Source organism: Lepisosteus platostomus, chromosome 2, assembly GCF_059453375.1.
Source record: "Lepisosteus platostomus isolate fLepPlt1 chromosome 2, fLepPlt1.hap1, whole genome shotgun sequence".
Classification (NCBI taxonomy): domain Eukaryota; kingdom Metazoa; phylum Chordata; class Actinopteri; order Semionotiformes; family Lepisosteidae; genus Lepisosteus; species Lepisosteus platostomus.
In genome coordinates this window covers 57,229,411-57,244,211 of record NC_142612.1, presented here as the reverse complement: position 1 = coordinate 57,244,211, position 14,801 = coordinate 57,229,411, and the positions used below count along the sequence as shown (strand labels likewise).

Below are 14,801 nucleotides of genomic sequence, written 5' to 3'. Positions count from 1 at the left end.
TTGGAAGTACAAACCAGTCTTTAATTTAAAATATCAAGTGTTCTTACTCTGATGAAGTGATTTAATACTTGGAGCTAGGTTAACGTCTTGTGTATCCTAGGTGGTCGTTATATCATCTTTTATTTTCACAGTCCCTACGATAACAGGAGAGCATTTGTCTGTGAAACCTCCTGAGTTAGCATCTATTTCCAATATTACACTGAGAACTTAATGCTAAATTCCTGTGACCACTGTATGTTACACTGTGTTTCGCAAGAGAAATGTCTTGCTTTTCTATGATCAAAAACGGCAAATGATTTCTGCACTTTGTTGGCAAGAACCTTGATATTGACTGAGGGAAGAGAGGCCACATTCTGTTGCCAACTGGTCTTTTCTATAAAAAAGACATTTCACTTAAACACCAAATATTTAAAGAGATTTATGCTACTTTCTCACATTTTGATGGATAATCGGGGAAGAAACAGGCATGTGTGTATTTGCTGGGAGACTGTGATCATTCACAACTCATCTCAGAAAGTATTTTAGAAACTTAATGATTCACAGCTTAATGATTCACATCCATATTTTAATGGTTTTAAAACAAATTATGAAAACCAATACACCAGGAAAATTTTGCCTCTCTTTAGTCCCTGTCATGGATAGTTATAGAAATGTGCTACAGTCTCCAAGTTGTTTTTGAGATGGAAAAATTAGATTGTTAGAACGTGTTTATGTAACAGGGATGGGCAGGGCTTGTGTCAGGACATACACAAGAAAAACAGCTGTACTTAGGGGTGGAACGGGGGTCAGGGGTGTGTACCCTAGATCTGTGTCTCCCTGAAAGAAAGAAAAAACAGGAGAAAAGAGTCTGAGAGCAAAAAACAGAAAATAAAAGACAAACTTGAGTTCTTAATGAAAATCATTACAATTATATAAAAGATAATGCTGATGTAAAATCAGTCCAGAGCACAACTAGATGAATTCCCAGACTGACACACTGAAAGAATCAGACTGGTTCTAGGGAACCGAATTCAAGTAATTTAAGATCCTCAAAGGCATCAAAAAAGTCAACCAAAGGGATGTCTTCTAAGTCAAAACCAAACATAAACCAAGTGATAAAATTGGAAACTACAAGGAAATGCATTTAAAACTGAGAACAGGAAACACTATTTTATACAAATTTTTGTGGCAGTCTAAAACAAGCTGCCCTGCCATGTTGTCAGAGCTGATATCCTGGCTGTGTTCAAGAAACAGCTGGATGAGATTCTCTGCTTAGTTAGCTACTAATAACCAAATGAGCTAAATAGGCCAAATGGCCTCCTCTCCTTTGTAACCTTTATGTCTTGAAGTTGCAGAATTGGTTACTCTTTATGGTGGGTTTGTGAAAGCATAAGGTAATCAGGTTCACAGCATGTGTGTAACACGTGGTTAGAGAGACTATATAGTCATAAAGCTAATATCAGGATTTCTTTTCCAATTCCAAGCAATTTATTGGTTTAACAATCATATACCCTTTCCTCTTATCACGAATTAGGTCCGTGTACGTATAAATATTTAAAAAATGATGCTGGAAAAAATTGTGAAAACAGACTGAAACTAAACAGATTTGGTTTTACTCATTGTGGCTAGGTCCTATATTGTACTCCCATTTTAAAACTGAGCAACAACACATTGTGCTTTACATAGTAAAAACCTGCCCAGTGTTCTGTGAAAGCAACACGTACAGTATGCTTCTATGTCTCTTGCTATCGCCGTAAGTCTCAGGTTTTTACTCTGTTGAGCACAATAAGGAGCCCATGTAAGATCTCTGAGTATGTCACCATTACTTCTTCGAGGTGGCCTGTGTGGATGGCGAACAAGTCTGCTAAATTTATTTCAGACTTTGTGTGAAATGTTTTCACCTAACCATTCTGTAAAAGAGCTTGCGAAGGCGAAAGAAGGGAAAATCATTTGACTGTCCTCTGCACACATGTAAACTCTAATGGGAAATTCAGCTGTGTTGTCCTTGTCCTTAAATCATTGTAGGCTCCTCCAGCAGCTGTTAAAATGAACTGTGGAATTTGACGACATTACAGAGTCTACACTATTCAGTTCACACTAAGCCAGTAGCGATCTGCCTTTACAATCCCTGTGCATACTGTTCATATACACTTTTATCGCAGCATAGTTCTCGGAGGGATTTTTGAAGTGTCAGAACTTCAGCTAATATTTTAATTGGCAAAAAAAATGAGTGAACAGGGAAAGAAAAGCCTGTACAGTGTTTTTGTGACGCATCTGAAAAGGGCTTTTCATCTGAGGTTTCAGCAATCATTGTCCCAGCAATTACAATGACATAAGTATAGTGAATAGTTTCACACATCTCCTGACAGCACCTTTAATATATCAGTAACATGCCTTACAGACTCTTTAGTTGCTTTGCTGAGTATTTTTAACTCGGTATTTTTCATATTGAACACTAGAAAATGTCAAATTGAAAACCAGCAGCAAAATAGAACATCTGCTAAACATACATTTTATCTATGAAATCTGAAATACTGGAGTTTCCCTGCAATAATGGGGAAATATATAATAATAAAACAAGGTAAAATTAAATACAACATAAGATAAATATTAATATAAAATATTAATGGTGCTCCGGGCTAGGTCAGTAGCTTACAGTGGGTGGTGTTTGTGTTTAGTATGTTTAGCAAATTTTATGAATTTATGAAGCTTGAAATACATATCTTGTATGTTTATGATTAAAAAAATGCTGTGCAATTTTCACTGACTGTGTTGATTGCAATTATTAAAATATATGTCAAAAGATCCAGAAGTCATTTATATATAGTAGACAGTATAGATCATTTATTTTTCATATAGTAGTATTTTGGGCTGAACATCATTATGCGTGACTTAATGGACATTCAGCAATAATGGGCACCCTTTCCTCCTTGTTAGTCTGTTAATCTGTAATACTTTTTACTGTATGGTGAGGTTTCAATTGTATTGCTGAGACTCAGAGACATGCCTGCCTTTTTATAGTTTTTGTACTTACCGGGATGGAAAGTTAAAGACTATTAGAAATCTTGTACAGTACGTTAGTTCCCAGATAAAGACCTGGTGAAAACATAAAGTAATAGATGATGTGGGGTTTTGTATTAGTCACCTATCATACTGCATAATACTGTCTGCATTGACAACACCTCTGATATTGAGTGCACCAAACATTTAAAATGTCTTTGCATGTCTTTTCAGGGACCTCATTAAGAAGCTCCTTGTCACTGACAGAACAAGAAGGCTGGGAAATATGAAGGTCAGTTTCTTTCTAAGTAATTTGTTTTGTTTTCTCTGTATCATAGGTGTAATCCTCTTGGCCAGGTCAACATTGTAAAGGAGAATATTTTTTTCTCTGTTGGTGTATCTGGATAATGAAAGACTAAATATAAAAGTACTTATTCATACATGTTAACTGTGAGAAATGATTCGTAAGTCTCTGAAAAAGGAAAGGCCAAAGGCCGTGTTTGACACTGTTAAAACCCTTGGCTTTCTTGTTGTTTCTTGGTGGCGTAACAGAAAATTGAATACAAAGACGTCTTTCTGTTTCTTAATAGAAAATACAGTATGAAATGAGAATCGACAAGGGAAAAATTAAGTCAGTGAAAGCAAATCAATTTTCAGTGGTGGAAGAATGTTGCCCGCCTTTTGAAAATAACAAGGTGAATGGAGTAATTGCTGTCAAAAACGTTCGAAATGTATCAACAAAGAAAGGATTGCTTATAGGACAGTTAAAATATTGCCTCTCGTAATTCAAATTTGTATAGAACTGGAATGTACTGTATGTCTGCTGGATTTATGTTAATGAAGTGATGTCACTGACAGATGAATCAGTGCACACCACTGAAATATGTGACCTCTTATTCCTAGAACTGATATACCCATCTTTAGTGTGGGGCTGAATGGGATGCTTAAATCAAGTACTAAACAAGATGGGTCCTGGGTCTCTTTAAGATACAGTATATTACAACAGCCTTTTAAAATGATCAAAAAATGCATTTTAAATTTCAGCCGTTTCATAAACCGTGCCTATAGTAATCATAGAATGGATTAATAGGATTCATTGTTGCCATTCTTCCATCTACTTTATAAATAATTTAAGTGTTGTTTTTTACTTTTCTACATTTAGGTTCATTTTTTTGTACTTTGTTTTGTTTCCTGGATGCTTCCTCAAACTAGAAATTCACAATATATCTGCTAAATTAAGTCTCTGAGAAAATTGTTACCCGTGGCAATTGTAACTGAGCCAAAGTCATTATTACTTTAATGAGTAAAATCCTGCAGTTACAAGCCCACAAGCAGTGTCCTGTCCCTTCTTATATGACCACTAATGAGTTCGACTTCTGAAATAAAACCAGAAGGTTCAAGTACAGTTAACCTCTTACAGTTTTAAGAGAGCACTAAGAGATTAATAAACGGAACAAGGTCTTACTTTAATGTAAGTTGAGGGTGCAGAGCAGAGGTTGGATAATTCATTCCCTGTGATTATTTAAATAATCATATAGATTATCTTTTCAGTGTTCAATTATTCCCATTAATGCATGTATTGATATATCGCATTAATACTTACAGTTTAAGTATACTGTAGTTCACCATGTGTACATGAACTGTATCTTTCTTTCACAATCATCCAGATTTTACCACATTCAAATAAATTAATGCAGTACATCCTGATGAAGGAATTTGTTTTCAACTGACCAATAATTAAACATTTATTCTCCATTAAACAGTAATCAATGCTGTTTTTTATTGTTTTATAGTTGTAAAAAGTTGTTTTTATTGATTTAATGGAATAGCTGTAATACTTTTAATTGATTAATATAGAAAACCGTTCTGAAGCACTTACTTCTAAGCCTGTAAAGGACTGCCTTTTAGCAGCTAGATTCCTGTTGTAGTAGTTGTTTAAAAATCATTCTTTATTGAACAAATTTGCAAAAATAAGTGTAAGTGCAAATAGAAAAGATTAATTTGGTATTAATAGTGACAGGCACCTTTTAGTTTAGAACTTTTCCAAACCAGGAACCAGTTTATTGCAGCACCACTTGTTTGATGTTTGTCACAGAGTCAATTTACATTCTGCTGGTAGTTATTACATTCCCAATAGCTAACTGTTGAGTAGTTGAAACTAGTTAATACCACAGACATACCAGTTCTGACTTTAGAAAACAGTGTCTAGTTTCTACTGGAACAAATGGCTGCCTATTTTTTCACCAATATGAAGTTGTAGATGTAGTTATTAAATGACTAGTTTTTAGTACCTTTACATTATAATTAAATGTTTGATGCTTTACTGATGTATGGTTTGGATGGTTTATGTATGGTTAGATGCAGTACTGTTTCAAAAACTATTCCTTGCTAATTACAAAAAAGGCAAAGTTTCCACCCCATACTTTTGGGAGTACAAAACTGTGACAACCACCCATCAACCTTTGAACTTGAGCTTTTAAGTGTCTAATTCTGATTGCTGTTTATGACTATTATATAATTGATATAATTGCAAGTTTCTCACAATTTACAATTTACAAAAATGTATGTAGAAAGAAATAGACAGTGCCTGTACATATTCCGTAATGGAATAACAGTGCTGTGTGGAGGTCATATGGAGAAGGACCATAAAGAAAATTGTGCACCTTCTTCAAGTAGGAAGAATCTCACAACTGCAAAGATAGCAGTATGAGCTGAAGATATTATGCAGGACTTTATTTTTTCACCCGTTTTCCAAAAACAAGGGAGGACATTTTGCACTATAGTCATTTCTACATTTAGCTTTGTTTGAGTGCTCACTCACATCAATTTCTTAAAGCACAGTGCAATTATGATTAAGCCTATAAGTAACACATGCTACTCATTTGCAAAGATTACTTGCTCACAACTAATTAAAAAAACGTATTCTGATTCACTCATAAGTTAGCCCCAGGTGTGCATGTCGCATTCAATCATCCAGATGTTCCTTGATATCTTCTTGAACCATTTTCACCTTAAATTATATTCTGATTATATATATATAAATTTGGAATTCTGTATTAAAGGGTCTTGAAATGAGAAAATATCGAGTTTGTACAATGAACACAATTTAGTTAATTTTATGAAGTGATAAGACTGCAATATGAAGCATATAATTAGATGCAGAGCTCTCCTCCACTTTAAGTACTAAGGCATGCAATTAGGAGTTAGCCAGGTCATACTTATAAATATTATCACAGCCATTTTGAGTCACCATTGACCTTCATTATAAGCCATTTCACCTGCTGTTCAGTCATGTGTAAGAGGGGAATTCATAAACATACTCAAAATGTTATCTTTGTAGCTTCATGTTGTTGTTCACTGTCATTTAAAATTCTAATGTAGAGAACAGTTCCCAAAAAATAAAGTTGGAATGTTTTAATACAAAAAGTTCAAAGGTTGAACAGTATGGGACATTTGCAGAGGGGACGAGATTTTTCACTTGAATAGAATGTAGATGTTTTGGCTAAAAATGAAGGAAAAACTGGAGCCCTGTTTACACTGGGGAGAACAGTATTGAAACCTATTAAGGTGTTTTTATACGTTTATATGTATCATACCCCTGTGGCAAAAATCCAGACAATGGGATAGTCATAAAAAGAGATGGGTTATATTATTATCTTTAAATTTATTACTGAAAATGAATGATAGTATTAATTTACTTGAAGGTGATATCCTACTTCTGTCTTACACAAAATAATCTATAACTGCAGTCAGCACCTCTTGTGTGAAAGCTATGAGCAACAGCAGGAATATGTGTTAGAGAGCATTTTTTTTTACTTGCGTGATCTTGCTTTTTTTTTTGGGCCTCAGAAAATAAATTGTTTTGTGAGACAACCACCACTGCTAGTCAGTGTCAAAACAAATCACAAAATGTCCATGCTAAATTCAGAATGGCCAGCATCCATTTTTCTGATCAGTGCTGAAATAGTAGAAAAGGTTTTAGGGCTTTTCATCTCGATCACCTCCTGTAGCTGACAGTAAGCAGGTGACACCTCTACCAGTTCCCTAGTTGCTTTGGATTGGTAAACAAATTGAGTTGTCTATATATTTTCTGGTAACTGTCTCGTTCAGTGTGCCGACTATTGGCAGCTTTGTTGCTTGGCAATTAAAGATGCCTCAAAAATAAGTAGTCATTCATTTAGCAGACATATCACAGCACAGTATTGTGACTCACAGTTGCTCAAACTAAGTGGGCTGTGTATAAAAGAGTCCTTTTGCACAGTTGTGTTGTGTGAAACCTATAGCACACTAAGGTTTCAGGAAAGACCGCCTGTTTCTTGTTAAGTGGCAGACTCAAGGACATTAACGGAGAACGAGGCACTCTGGAAAGCAATCGCTTTGGTCTGTGTGATACCGAGATGAAAAGAAATTGCTTGTTCTTTTTTTCCTTTCTATCCCCTATCAGTATCCCCCTCCAACACTACTTCTAAATGTATTTGTAAATTTAGAATAAACTACAATCAGATCTACCAAATGGGCTAGATGGGCCAAATTGCTCCTCTTGTTTGTAATCATTCTTGTGTTTTTAACAACCTTCAGAGAAAGTTTTTCTGTCTAAGCTGATCTGAGCTGGTAGTCCTCTGGGCCTTGCACCAGTATAATAGGCTGTCCATTAATGTGGTGGTCCACCAACCCTTCTTCACTGCAACAAAAACTGGCCTTGTCTTCCCCAGTGTTCTCTTCTGTCCTTCAAAAGCATGTCTTGCTGAGCTGTTGGTCGACTGCAATCCGAGTAAAGTTATTTGATTAAAATATTATATGTTTTGATCTGTGGGAATATGTGGATTACTTATGTTGGTGTTAATTTTCATCGATGTTAGGGATCTTAGAGGCCATCTTATTTAAATGTATAATTAAAACTTAAAGCCACGGCTGAGATTTGCTTTCAACACTTTGTAACCCTCTTGCAACTATGCACATATTTATGTGATCTTCTTTGTGAAAACAGGATATGAATCTCTCTCTTGTTTCTCCTACTTTTGACCTTGACGCTGTATTATCAAGAGATGAGGTCCAAAAACAGTCAAATCTTGTTAAAAATAATCTCCAGTCAATTCCTTAGATGATTAATCAGTTATTAATCTCTTGATTTTAACAATTCTGCTTATTTAAACTGCCTGCTTACTCTTGTAGCAGAAGTTTTGATCTGTGATGAATGTAATGTACAGTATTTTTCATTCACATCTGCAGAATTGGATTGAAGTCTGAGAAAGCATTAGAATTCCTACAAAGGTCATGTCCTGGTGTGTATGTTAAAATGAAATTGACATCTTAAATGTCAAATATAAAAAATGAAATATCGTTAAAAGTAATAGGTTTTTAGAAATCTTTTTTAATGTATAAAAGTTAAAACAGCCTACGACTGCTCACGGTGAGTGATGTGTGTTGCTCTTGAAAGGTCTCGGTGACACAGCATGAAGAAGAGCAGGCACAGGAGGAAAGGGGAATATAAATGTGTAACCGTAGTTTTCAAAAATGAAAGTGACATTTGATAAAGCCCAGGCATAAAATGTTTTTTGTTTAAAAAAAGAAAAGATTAAGTAAACTGGAATTCTTTCTCCCTTGGCTGAATTGTACCTGTTCTTTTGATAGTGCCAAACAATAGCTTAAAAGTGCACCTTGGTACAAAAGCATTTCGGGGGGAAGTTGACTTGCATTGGTTCAGTATAAAACTATAAGATATAGGGGGAGACATCTTCTCTGATGTCCATCTGAGTCCATTATAAGAGCCAAAAGCACTGATGTGGGTCAGATTTAACTGGTTGACACTTTCCCTATCAGGATCTTTGCTTTTTGATTCACAATCTGATTATATTATTTCAAGGCTGTCTGTACTGCTGGATTTTCCTTACTGTTGTTCAAGATCAGTGTATGAAATGCATCTATGTGTCTTAATTAAATAATACTTAATGCAATAAAAGCATAATGCATTAAACAACAAAATTATTTGTATTCTATATGATCATAGAATTTCACAATTGCTTGGTAGGTCTTTCCAGGGCATTGCAGCCAGTGATCCAACCTTGCCACTATAGCCTTAACCATCCTACAATAAAAGTGCAGTGGCTTTGTTGCAATGTATATTGAAACAGTCTAACAAAAAACGTTCTCTTCTTAGAATGGAGCAGATGATGTGAAGAAACACAGATGGTTTAAGTCTATAGAGTGGGATGCCGTGCCTCAAAGAAAACTTAAGGTGAGACCTCTTTTTTCTGAAATTGTTTTCTGGCACGAATGTTTTTTTTGTGAAACGTTCATGCTCTGAGAGACAGTTAACTAGGAAAGAAACCCCTGCAACAATAATGTAACTGTGACCATAAAGGCTGTGCATTGATAGAAGAGTTTGAGGTAGATATGAAAAACAACATTATTAATAACACATTGGAGCTGCTACTAATTAGGGCTCATTGGTTTTTCATTTTTAATTCACGCTACTGTTGCTCGTGTATTTTTGATGTTAGGAAAAAAAGGACCCTTTTCTTTGGCAAGTGCAAGTCGTAAAATCTCCAGACGTTTCCAGATTCTGTGGACCTAAAGCGAAATGGTTTCAATCTGGACTTTTATGAATATACAGTAAACAGTATAGCACCTTTCACAGCTTCTGCATGAAGTACATGAATGTGCAATACATGCATATTCTAAAACTGTGTCCAAGATTATTAGTGTTAAAAGTGCACAACAAATGTTATGTTTCTAATCCTTAATTCGTATTTGGGTTCCATTCTTAATGGAGGACTATTGAGAATGATATGATTTTTTAGTTCAATGTCAAGTTTACCATAGCACTACAGTAGACTCTTGTTCAATGTTCCTGTGTATTAGATAAACTAACACTGGAAAAAATGAATGCTTTATGTAATAAATAGGTTAACATGAACACAGCTTTCTAAACACACCTAATGATACTAATATACATATAGCATCGCTAATCTGTTATGTCTTTTCAGCCACCAATAGTGCCCAAAGTATCTCATGATGGTGATACATCAAACTTTGAAGCCTATCCAGAGGATGAGTGGAAGAAAGAGCCACCTGTACCGCCTAAGGATCTAGAAATTTTTAAGAATTTCTGATCAAAACTGCCAGGCAAGTGCCTGCCAGGTAAATATAGAACAGAGAGATGTATGTGATGGTTCTTGTAACAGCACTTTACTCAGAATAAAATAGTAAAATAAATGCAATCATTCATGCTTGGAAATCAACATGTGGTATTGACAAGTCAAAAAATGTACTTGCAGTGTCTGAGTTTGGCAGGCAACATTAGATCAGTCCCTAAATCTCTTGTGTTTCTGGAGCCAGTCTGGTTTATGTATTTTAGGTCATGCACATCTGCAAGTCAGAGTTAAGTGTTATGTTGTAACCCCACAGCGGGGGAGAATTTGGAATGTGGCCACACTTACAGTAGGTTTAATTGAAAAGCAGTTTTTCAGAGTTACAAAATTGTGAAGTTAAGAACACTGGCTTTCATTTGTGGATTTCTTAAATTGTATTCCTTTACTTAATGATAAAAGTACATCTGTAGCAGAGTTCCTCAGCATGTGGCCCTTCCCAGCAGCACTGCAATAGAAAATTACTTCACTCGGACAAAAAACGATTTTCTCTTCTTTAACTTTTATGGAGGACATGTGTAACATGCATTTTGTAATACAAGAGCAAATAACATTTGTAATTTTTTTATAATGATTATCACTTGTTAAATAGCAGTGGTGAGAATACTAGAATTAGTCAGTCCACTGTAACAGGTGGTGGTTCCTCAATGTGATCTGTTGTTCCATAGTTTATTGAGAAATAGACTTATCATGTCTTAGTGTTGTATAAAATGTGTAGATTAAATGCAGGGCTGAGCTGCTACACAATAGAAATCTACTACCTGATAACTGTTGGATGAGAAAGTAAGGCTGAAAATGTTGAATTGTAACTCACCAGTATCAGTCATTACATAACCATGTGATATGAACAGTCTCTTCCAGGCTTAGACCAGAAGCACCCTAAAGAAATTACTTTGTAAATGAGTGATAAATATTTGTTTATACATTAACCCACTAATTAGCAATAAGGCAAATCCCTTAAAACGAAAACAAATGTGTAGTAACTCCAAATAGTTTAGTTAATCTGCATGAGTGTACTGTTCATTAACCGTTGGTTCAAATGTGGTGCTGCATTTCATTCAGACAGCTGTATTTGTAGAATCTCACGGCTTTCTCTTCATTTTACAGATGAAGAGTCTTTGACCTGAGGGAACAACCCCCCATTTCGAGAAGCTGCTCTTCAGTTCAACTGAGCTTCCTTATACTGTATATGCAACAATCAAAGGTCCTCCTTAAACCAGAACAACTGTAAAAATGTACAAAGACACAAACATCTTTATCAGGTTATTTTTTATTTTTTTAGGTATGAATGGTTTTAATTTTGATGAAAGTTGGAAATTAATACCTCTTTAAGTTGTAAATTTGCTGCTGCACATTGTTGGGATACAGAAGGAGGTATGCAAGCACAAGAATGGCTAATCTTTAGTTTTTATAGCACTTGGGTTGTGATTTTTTGTATTGTTCAATGATTATAATGCATATTAAGTATTGGACCTTTGGTAGACATAATTTACTGGGCTAAAGGGATCCAAAAGTGCTGTAATTGTGTGTTCAGTAAAAGATAGGCCTCATTTTTAATATTTCTTTATTTATCACGTTTGTAGCGTCAAGAACATCAGAAATTCTTATTTTACTTCATTCTCTAGACTGGCCCAAACCTACAGATACATGCATTGTTAAAAGCCTCATTTTGTGTCGAGTTGTATTGCTCACCAATTGTCATAGAGGGATGAAATTTTCTGGGCTGAATTAGATACTTCATTAGTCTTATTATTTTTAAAAAATCAAGTTGTTTTGCCACTTCAGACAGAATCAAGAATTTGGAAATATGACTTCTAGGAGTATCCATGATTGCAGTCTGCATGCTTAAGTTACATATGATACACTAATAACAGTCTGGGAATATATTGAAATTCTGTACCTTAATTATACATTCAGACACTGCTTTGGTTAAAATTTTAATTTGTCAGCCCTGGTAAATGCATATCAGTATGTTATCCTTTATTTATTCCAAAATGGAATTCTCAATCTATGAAGATGTGGGACAGTCTATATCGGTACTAGGTTTAGTGGTTTCAAATAATCTGTAATCATTTAGCCAATGAGAATTGTTTTTCCAGATCCCGTGCTCTTAGGCCTTAATATGGTTGCTGTGGACCAGTTATAAGTATTTGGGTCCTTTAAGTGACAGGTGTTACTGATATATGAAAAAAGGAGAGAGAATTCCTTCAGGCAGCTCAACTATTATTAATAAAATAAGTGGAAAGATATTTCTATTAGACTTCCAGTAATCATTTAAAAAGCTTTTAAATTAGTGTGATCTTAAACTGCTTTGGGCCTCCTTCCAAACAATTCAATTGAGGATGTGTGGGGCTGTGAAGGTTAATCATTTGATTTTGAAACACAGCACACTGCATATTTTAGTTTTATTTTATTTTTTTTGTTGATGTGAGTCATTGTGCAAGTTTCTGAAAATTTAAATACTTGATCCTGGGTACCCTGATTTACTCTGTTAAACCAATTTTCTATTTTCTTAATTTGTTGAAGTTATTTTTTTAAGCAAACACCAAACTTTGTTACAATAGCACTCTCTGTATCATAAAGTGGGCAGAGAATGTTTTTGATACACCCATTTTTTCAATGCCTTATTTTTTATATTAATATTTTATTTAACTGCTTTTCTTACCCGTCTGAGTGTTTCAAAGTGTGAGTTAACAGTGTTAACAATTTGTAGTACTGTTTAAAATCCAACCATTTTATCTAACATGGGTAAAATGTCTAATGTGCTGGTTTGATTTCTTCTTAAAGTCATGTCTATATGTTTCTGTTCACTCTGTTTAAAACCAAAGCCAGCAACAAACTGCATGGTTAAAATTAAAATGACCTTTGACAGACTGGAGAAAAACTAGTAAGTAACATAGGTAGACATGAAATACAATAAACCACGTTTCCTAAAAACCTTACCTTGTTTTGATGTTAACTCCATAATATGTATTATTGACCTCTGTAGAATTTAATTGGTTTATTAGATGGGCACAGACAACATCATTACTAATGTGTATGTACCCTGTATTATCTCACCCAAATTTCAAGTGTGTTCTCTGATAGATTGACTGTTAGCAATGCTTGTATTATGAAAAAGAAAGCCTCTGCATTTTCCTTGATGTTTCCATCTTGGCATAAACCCACCAAAAGTCTTGTAAAATAAAATATTTCCAACACATTTTACAGTGAATCAGTTTCCCCTTATCTCCACTGTGCTGATTGTATTGTCATTTATATTGATACATTGATTCTCACTAATGCAGGGTTGCATTTCTCAAACAGTATACAGCTATTGATATCTTAAGATTTTCGAGGATAGGGATGTTCTTGTGGTTGTTTGTGCCTTTGCTCTTCCAACAATGAAAAACCTGTACCGTAGATTGATAATTTGTGGCTGTACAGTTTAGCCAGGCAGCTTGATGCATTTCTGGATGAACTCAATCCTTTAAACCACGTGCCAGTCTCCGAATCCCTACTTAATAGAGGCTAATGGCTTTCCTTTAGCATAATAGACCTCTGACAATCAGAAAGCTGCTATCAAGAAAGATTTGTTCGAAGTTATAGGCATGATAGGTCAGAGTTTAGAGTTCTCCTTAGAAATCATGACCACTTTTCAGTCTCCTCAACTGAGTTAATTTACAATACATTTGCGATATAAATCCAGCAAAGTTTTTTTTTCCTCCACACTTATATGTTCTACTACAAAATGCCACAAGCCTATGTGCTTAGAAAAACATGTGGCCAGGTGGCCCAGAAGCGACATGAGTTAACAAGGAATAAAATTACTCCTCTTGCCTTTATCCAAAAGTATAATTAAAGGATAAAATTTTACCTTACTAAACCAATTTATGGAGCAATGCTCATAAATAGCATATGATAGCATATGAAAAAACATATAATATTCAGTCATGCTGAGAGAGCTATCTTGCTTATTTATGCACAGATAGATTTTCATACATTGTCAGCTACACCCTTGGAATAATATCTAACACAGACAACCATAACTGAATCTTTGAAAAGATCAATCTAATGACGCATTGTCACCACATTTTGGTTTTCATTTAAGTTTGCATTTTAACTATGATTAATAATACTCCTGGTTGTTTTATATATGCAGTTTGATCAACCGTTAAAAATCATAACATTCATGAAAAGTTATTTTTATCATTTTACTATTGATTCTACATAAATGTGACACAAAAGTGTTTTAATTCTTAGTAATCTTAGGAAAATGCTCTTACACTGTGCTTAAACATTTTTTGGTTTCCCCTAGTGGATGTGAAATAGAAAACTATATTTTGTCAAATTTGCCATGGCTATTTGAGAAAGACCAGCTACCTTTACCACTAGTGCAAATGTGCATCAATTAAAAATCAGTGCTGGCTCAGGTCCAGGTATGATTTCCATGTCAGCTGCAGTAACAAGTAAATAGCACAGCACAGCTTTCCAGGAGTTTTACTCCCAGTCCTCTCGCTCCCCTGTATGTTTGTGTTTTGACCTTATCCTTTCCATTTGTAGTCTCGCTCTCTCCAATTGGCATCAAGATATTGCAGTGCTTTTCTACGTATTGTGGCGCTGTGATTGGGCTTTACACATTTCTGAAAGTCTATGAATTATCAGCTAATCCTGAGCAAGTCCAGAACCATTGTT

At 34.9% G+C, this 14,801-nt stretch overlaps 1 protein-coding gene across 3 annotated transcripts in view; it reads left to right on the top strand.

Moving 5' to 3' along the window:
- The window catches only part of prkx (protein kinase X-linked), a 46,534-nt gene extending 33,204 nt beyond the window's left edge, over nucleotides 1-13,330 (top strand). For 2 of the 3 annotated variants that reach the window (XM_088609313.1, XM_088609290.1), the window contains 4 exons: nucleotides 3,214-3,271; nucleotides 9,137-9,214; nucleotides 9,966-10,119; nucleotides 11,235-13,330. In XM_088609313.1, coding sequence (XP_088465439.1) covers nucleotides 3,214-3,271; nucleotides 9,137-9,214; nucleotides 9,966-10,091 — 262 coding nt within the window. In that variant the 3' untranslated portion in view covers nucleotides 10,092-10,119; nucleotides 11,235-13,330. The remainder of the gene's footprint in view (nucleotides 1-3,213; nucleotides 3,272-9,136; nucleotides 9,215-9,965; nucleotides 10,120-11,234) is intronic. The other variant, XM_088609301.1, reaches the window with a different exon arrangement.
- The last annotated feature ends 1,471 nt before the right edge of the window (nucleotides 13,331-14,801 follow it).